At 36.2% G+C, this 7,135-nt stretch overlaps 1 protein-coding gene across 1 annotated transcript; it reads left to right on the forward strand.

The window, feature by feature from the left end:
* The first annotated feature begins 1,396 nt into the window (after nucleotides 1-1,396).
* On the forward strand, nucleotides 1,397-2,068 carry LOC143571908 (uncharacterized). Its single transcript, XM_077057211.1, has one exon. It carries the CDS (start codon nucleotides 1,397-1,399, stop codon nucleotides 2,066-2,068), a length of 672 nt encoding a protein of 223 aa, XP_076913326.1.
* The last annotated feature ends 5,067 nt before the right edge of the window (nucleotides 2,069-7,135 follow it).

Consider the following 7,135-nt stretch of genomic DNA (forward strand, 5'->3'; position numbering starts at 1 on the left):
CGTTTAATTATGACTTTTATTGACTATACCTAGAACTGATTCTTACACATGTTATGATTTCTAAAATTACCCGGTTTGTCCACATAAGTGTGATTTGACTTTTAAAAAAGAGAAATTTCTTAATGTTTGGGGTCCCGGGCCTTTAATTTCATCAAAGCCCAATAAAGATGAACTTAAGTACTGAACCATTATATGGCCCCTACTTTAGTTTATCGTGGTAGAGAAATTAAGTTTAGACAATGATGTAATAACTGTTGTAACGGTTCTTAAATAACTTCACAAGTTAAATATAGGGTGTTGCTAAACATACCCCCACTTACACCATTTTCACTAAATATACACCCCCTAACTTATTAGCTAAATTATTATTATCCTTTAACATTATTTATATACATATTAGTCCCTACAACATATTTTTCACTTAATAATCTTCACTACATATATCATATTAAAAACTATCAAGTATTACTATTAATTTATTTTTTTAGTATTAATATTGTAAATATTTATAATATCCTTATTTTACCTCTTTATCTATTACAAAATAAACCCTAAACCCGAAAACCTAAACCCTAAACCCTAAACTCTAAACCCTAAACCCGAAAACCTAAACCCTAAACCCGAACCCTAAACCCTAAACCCGAAACCTAAACCCTAAAACCGAAAACCTAAACCCTAAACCCGAACCCTAAACTCGAAATCATAAAAAAAACGCAACTTGTAAAAAAAATATGAAATCCTTGTTTTTGTGTTAATTTGGTAATTATATAATTTCAAGGGGCAATATTAAAGTTGGTTTTTCCAGGGGGGTACATTTTGCCTGACCCTAAATATAAGATATGAACAACTGGTAATAAAAAAATATATATATCAAAATAACCTAGCAAAAGTTCAAGATAGCTAGAGTCGAAACGTACTACGCTTTTGGGCATGATAATAATTTTCTTCATTGCAAACAAAAAATCGTTCCACATATTTGTACAAATTTCTTTCTATAACCTATCATTAAGATTTCTTTTTGCTACGAGACCCATCAATACTCTACTAACTAATGTGATCAGGTCAACGTTAATGTATTGTTTATGTGACATTCAAAGACTGAAAACTAGTAAAGCTTAGAAAATATCACAACTAAAACCAGTATATGCAACTCTCAGACATCAAACTACAACTCACTTTTAGGTTTGTGTATCTAAAGGCCTCACTACCACACTGTATACTTTTTGTGATAATTCTAACTTTTTGTGGTCTTCTCAACCACCAAATTAAACTCAATTAAGACAGTATTCAAAGCATGAAGGACCACACAACATATGTACTGTGTTACTATATAAGCAATGTCTTGTATACACATATATGTAACATGACTCAACTTCCTATCTAACTCATGGTAACCATGGACTGGTACTCATGGTTATCAAAGACCAATCTAGACCCATATTTAGTTTATGAGTACGGGCGAACGTTCACTTACAACGAGCTTCAACGAAGCGACACAAACTACTTCACCCACGAGTTTCTTCAAAGCATGGGAGTCTCGGTTGCCAAACACAGGCTTGAGATAATAAAGCTAGCACGAAAGAATATGAGGGCCCACCCCAAGATCATGCTCTCAAAGTTCGTATCGGCTATTGGCAAGACTAGAACAATGCTTTCCAAGAAGTTTGGAAGATGTGTTTCTAGCCAATGCTCGGTCCACACACCTAGGCCCGACCCAAACCCGTTTAGACCGCAATGGCCTAGTAGTAATTTAAGGAAGAACATGGGGTTTGGGGAGGATAATGAAGAGAAAGTGAAGACAATGATGAAATCCGGTCCATTGGATCGAAGGGTACAAGAGAGGTACATGAGCCCGAATAGGGTTTTAAGTGTTTCCGGGCCTTTGGTCATGTACAAAGGCCCGATGGGCACTGGACTTGGACCTGGACCAGGTGGTTCAGGGCCAGTTAACTCAACGGGCTACAGTCCAGGGATTGGGATCCCGTACAACATGGTGCAAACCAGTGGTGAAGTTGATGTTGTGTCTTCACTTTGGTCTTTAATGTTTCAGAATATGAAACCTACCTAACCATTACTCATGTTGCTTTGTTTTGTGCTATTAACACCAACATGTATGTCTTAATTTCTTGTGTTATGGTTTTTGAATTCTTTTTTGTCATGTTATCATGTAAGTTTTGCGAGAATCTATATATCGTTATCTATATTTCGTGTCATTTAATTATGTAACATGACCCGAGGTATTTGTGTTAGTATAGAAGTCATGTTACGGATTGATACTAATGGGCTTTATTGTGGATCTCTAAAGCTTGTATAGATATTGAGGGTTACTCAAAAGGGCCAATCAGTCTTACATAAACTACATGTCAAAATCGCATTCATTTGCCAACAATAAAAATAAATGAGTCCGTTGAACTCACTATTCAGTATATAACTTTCCATTCCATGAGGTAAAGGTGCACAAAAAACCCAAAACCGGAACCAGACTCGAAATGAAAACCTGAAATTAGTTTTTTTTATATCCGGGTTTTAATACATGTGCCCGACCCTACTCGTACGGTATGGATAGGGTATGCATTTCAGTACCAAAACCCGTATCCAAACCGGGCCCGATTTGTACCCAGTAATACCTGAAAACCGGAACTTGTTCCATACTCGGAACCGGGTTTTTCCAATACCCGAAACCAGGTTTTTTAAATACCCGATCTATACCCGTAAATACCTGAATTATACTCGAAAAATACCCATAAAAAGAGCAACCCTTAAAAAATCCAATCTATACCCGGACAAAAAACCCAAAAAAGGGTTTTTCCAATACCCGGAAATCGGGTATTCAAATACCCAATTCTATACCCTACCCGAACCCGATACATGAGGTATGGTTTTTAGAAAATATACCCGGTCCCAGACCCGAACCCGACCTGGGTATTGCAAATACATGATTTTCCAATACCCGGTCATACACGTACCCGGTTCCATATTCTAAACCGGGTATTTGAAAAACACGATTTGTGCACCTCTACCATGAGCTATTACTTTCTAGGAAATAGTATATACAATGTAACTGTAGAAATATTTTCAATTTAGTATCAAACGTATAGTTGTATAGGTTTTTATACGTGTTCTCTATTTTTTGACATTATATTTCTTTTTATGTTGGGCTGCTTTGACTATTGCTGGTTTGAATTCGTGTGGGCTTAACATTCAGGGAGACAATTTAAAGAGTGGGACTGGCCCACAACTGATTACAAGTTTCACATCCCGATAAAAAGAGGAGAATAAGCATCTTTGATAGAGAGTTGGTGCTCGCCTTCACCAATTGTTGAAAAGTATATCAAAACGTTAATTAAAAAATGAACAGCGATGATGTGTAATTAGATTTTTTAAGAAGTTGATGTACACAAGCTATTGCTAAAATTAGGTGCCTCAAATCCACGGCTAAACTCCACACCATCCAGGCACGGTGTTTTTCGTCATGGTAACCCACCATGTTATGCGTTCAACCACGCCACCACACTTATGGTCTAATAAACTTCATATATTGTTAGCAATAGTAATTTTGATAACACTCCTAGCTAAATTTTTTGGAGTATTTTAAACAACCAAAATTAATCTAAAATCACCTCAAATTCAATATTTACACAAACATATCCTAGAGTTAAGGTTTTATAATCTTAAATCCATCTTATATTTGTTTTCTAACTCGTTTATAACATTCACATAAATATAATTTGATTAGAGAATAAAAAGTGAGGTATAATTGTTTAAATAATCTTATTATAGTTTTCATAGTGTTACAAAACCATATAACAGAATGTATTATTAACCGTTTTAATCAAAATCATATTACTTTAGAGGCATGGCCGGCCGACTAACGACTATCGATTTCTATAACACTGTTTGAGGATAGAATTTCAGCATTGCATCGGTTATAAACTGAGTATGTTTTAAGAAAACCCATTTAGAAGGAAAACATTTGATAATAAAAACAAAATAGTACAAATATGCAATATTTAAAACCGATATTTATAGATAGATTAGATGTGTATTTCGTCACGAAACATTTTTGGCACTTTGTCTTAAACAATAGACTTGCAACAGACTACATGACAAGTGATCATACGTAATTGTAACTTTAAAAACCTTTACTTAGTTCACTTGGTACCCTTTCATCCACATGACCCAACAACTAGAGGCTGCTAAATTTTGATATATTTTATATATACACATAAACACGTGCATATAATATATATATATATATATATATATATATATATATATATATAATACCCTTTTAACATTATTCAATATATTTATTATTTGTTGTCAAGGTTGTTGATGTATCTAGAGCAATCCTAGCAAAATATTATGTTTTGGCTCTAAAATATATAAGAAATCAAACCGGTGCACAAGGCTTTTGCATGCGTGAGGTTTGGGAGCGTCAAGCCAATTTAGGCGTCATGTATGCATTCTGACCCCGCACTTTTGCAATAGGTTGTTCCCTTGAGTCAAACTTGCGACTTTAAAGTTACAATGTCTGCGCGTGGTCTGTGCGAAAAATGTTGCGAAGACCTTTTTCAAAAGAACAAACAACACCTGAATCGTGTCTATGACTCAAAAAAATACCATAAAATGCGCTCATGAACACCATTAATATGTAGATTGTTCAAAGTGTATAGTGTATAGTGTATCGTAAGGACTGAAAAGGATAAAGTCTTACGTGTCATATTCTCTTCTAGTAAACTTTACAACGAGTAAACATGGGCAATGGGCCCATAGCCATAGGTTGGAACTATTGACTATAATTTATGGACGATAAGTGGTCAGGGGCATATGACTCATATCTACTTTTGGGCTAGAGTCGCACTAAATGGGGCCTTGGGTCAAAGTAACTATGATATACACATACATTCTTAGTTGTACCTAATAATAAACTTCGCACGTAATCATCATGTCAATGTTGATTAAGTGGAGAATATAAGTGGATATATCATGTAGATCTTGGGGCCCACTAAACAAAATTGGAACAAAGTAAAGATATTTTTATTTTAGGGGGCAAATATGCCAAAATGCTAAACTACGAGGGTATAACTAAAACTATGACTGTATCACAGCTATATACCAATAAGGCTTTGGGCCCGCTATCTGGTTCATGTTGTCGCTTTCACCGTCATGTGGGCTCTTGTAAACCGGGCCCACTTGGGTTATCTAATCCATACAACTAGAAAGAGGTGAAAAAAAAAAACATGACCCGGAAAAAAATACCCAGAACCGGTTTTTTTTATACCCAGGTATTCTATACCTGAAACCGGAACCGATCCTACCCGTAGGGTATGGATAGGGTATGCATTTTAAGGTCAATACCCGTACCCGGAACCGTGCTCGATTTATACCGTAAATACCCGGACCCGGTCATACCATATACCCGATACCAATTTTGCTAATACCCGAAATAATACATGAGTTTTTATAGCATATTTTTATGTTTACATCACAACTTTTATGTTTAAGTTTTTGTAAAATGCATATTACTAAGTAAATAATTTGTAATTAAGTGGATTTATGGTTTTTGTAATATAGTTTAATTATTTTTATACATTACAAAGCAAATTTAAATTTTAAACAAAATAAAAAAAATGTATAAAAAAATACAAATTCAAAACCGGGTATTAATACCCGGTCATACCCGATTCCAATACCCGAACCCGATCATACCCTACCCGGGTACATAGGGTTGAGTTTTTCTCCTCCATACCCTACCTGAACCCTACCCAATTTATCTCAATACCCGATCATACCCGAAACCGGTTCCATACCCGAACTCGGGTATTAAAAAAACCCGATTTGTACACCTCTACAACTAGAGGTGCACAAATCGGTTTTTTTAAAAAAAACCGGTTCGGTTATTAACCGGACCGGTTTTTTTCGTCCAGGAAAAAAACCGGTTCGGTTAATAACCGGACCGGTTAATAACCGGTTTTTGTGTATGAAAACCATAACCGGTCAAACCGGTTAGGACCGGTTTAGGAACCGGTTAGAACCGGTTAATAAACCGGTTTTTTTATTAACCGGTTTTTTAATAACCGGTCTAACCGGTTAACCGGTTTTTTTTTTTTTTTTTTTTAAATAACCATTATTTTTTCACAGTATAAACAAACCGGTAACTACAAGGCAAACCGGTAACTACAAGCATTAAATCGTTATCGCATATTCGTAACTCAAAAATACATAACTTTCATTTATAGCTTTTACATTAAAAATACAAACATTAAATCGTTATCGCATATTCGTAACTCAAAAATACAAACATTAAAGAATGCTTAGACACGATTACATTAACAACTTGCTGTTTCTTACTCATTATTTTCCTCGCTACCCGATCCCGAGCTATTCCTTAGGTAATCGTCGTACGCGGCTTCTTCATCGGTCATTGGTTGAGTGTGTCCTTGATTGACCTCGTCTTCATACAAGCCCGCCTCATAGTCCATTTCCCCCTCGAGTGAGCGTTGATGTTGTGCCCTATCTAAAGAGTCCAAGTAATCCTTGTAGCAAATAGACATCTCTACAGCTGGTGGAGTGAGTCGAGTCCTCCTAATCGATATAACCCTGCCAGAAACAGAAAAAGCAGACTCCGAAGCTACCGTGGAAGCTTGGACCGTTAGTAAATCTTTGGCCATGGCGGCGAGGATCGGAAACTCATCCTCCTTACCTCTCCACCAAGCCAGCAAATCAAGACTTCTAAATTCATCTGGAGTCATGTGTTTCACAAAGTTGGTACCACCATACCTTCCAAGTTCACTGCTTGGGGTGTTTACCTTTTGACGTTTACCGGCGTCTTCCCAAATCATGTAGTACATCCCCATTTCAAGGTCGGTTTGGGATTGGGATTGGGCAACAGCTCTTAACGAGTCATGAATTTGGGAAGACGACCCGTATTTTGTAAGGTAAACATCATACATGTTAGACAAGGTGGTGTTGAAAGCATTTTTTAAAGTTTGGTTATAATAGGGGTTTTGATCGTCGTTTAACTCTAGCTCATCACAAATTTTTTCTATTAAAGCTTCAACACCACCAACATTTATGCAAGGGTTTAACGCAGCAGCACATGTCAAAACAGCGGGTAGTTGTTGAAAATATT

This window comes from Bidens hawaiensis, unplaced genomic scaffold (genome assembly GCF_021521415.1).
Source record: "Bidens hawaiensis isolate Kalapana, Puna unplaced genomic scaffold, B.hawaiensis_p1.1 tig00025610_1, whole genome shotgun sequence".
NCBI lineage: Eukaryota > Viridiplantae > Streptophyta > Magnoliopsida > Asterales > Asteraceae > Bidens > Bidens hawaiensis.

Excerpts from the sequence above, each read along its gene's own strand:
- LOC143571908 (XM_077057211.1), top strand. The coding sequence starts at position 1,397 with ATGGACTGGTACTCATGGTTATCAAAGACCAATCTAGACCCATATTTA.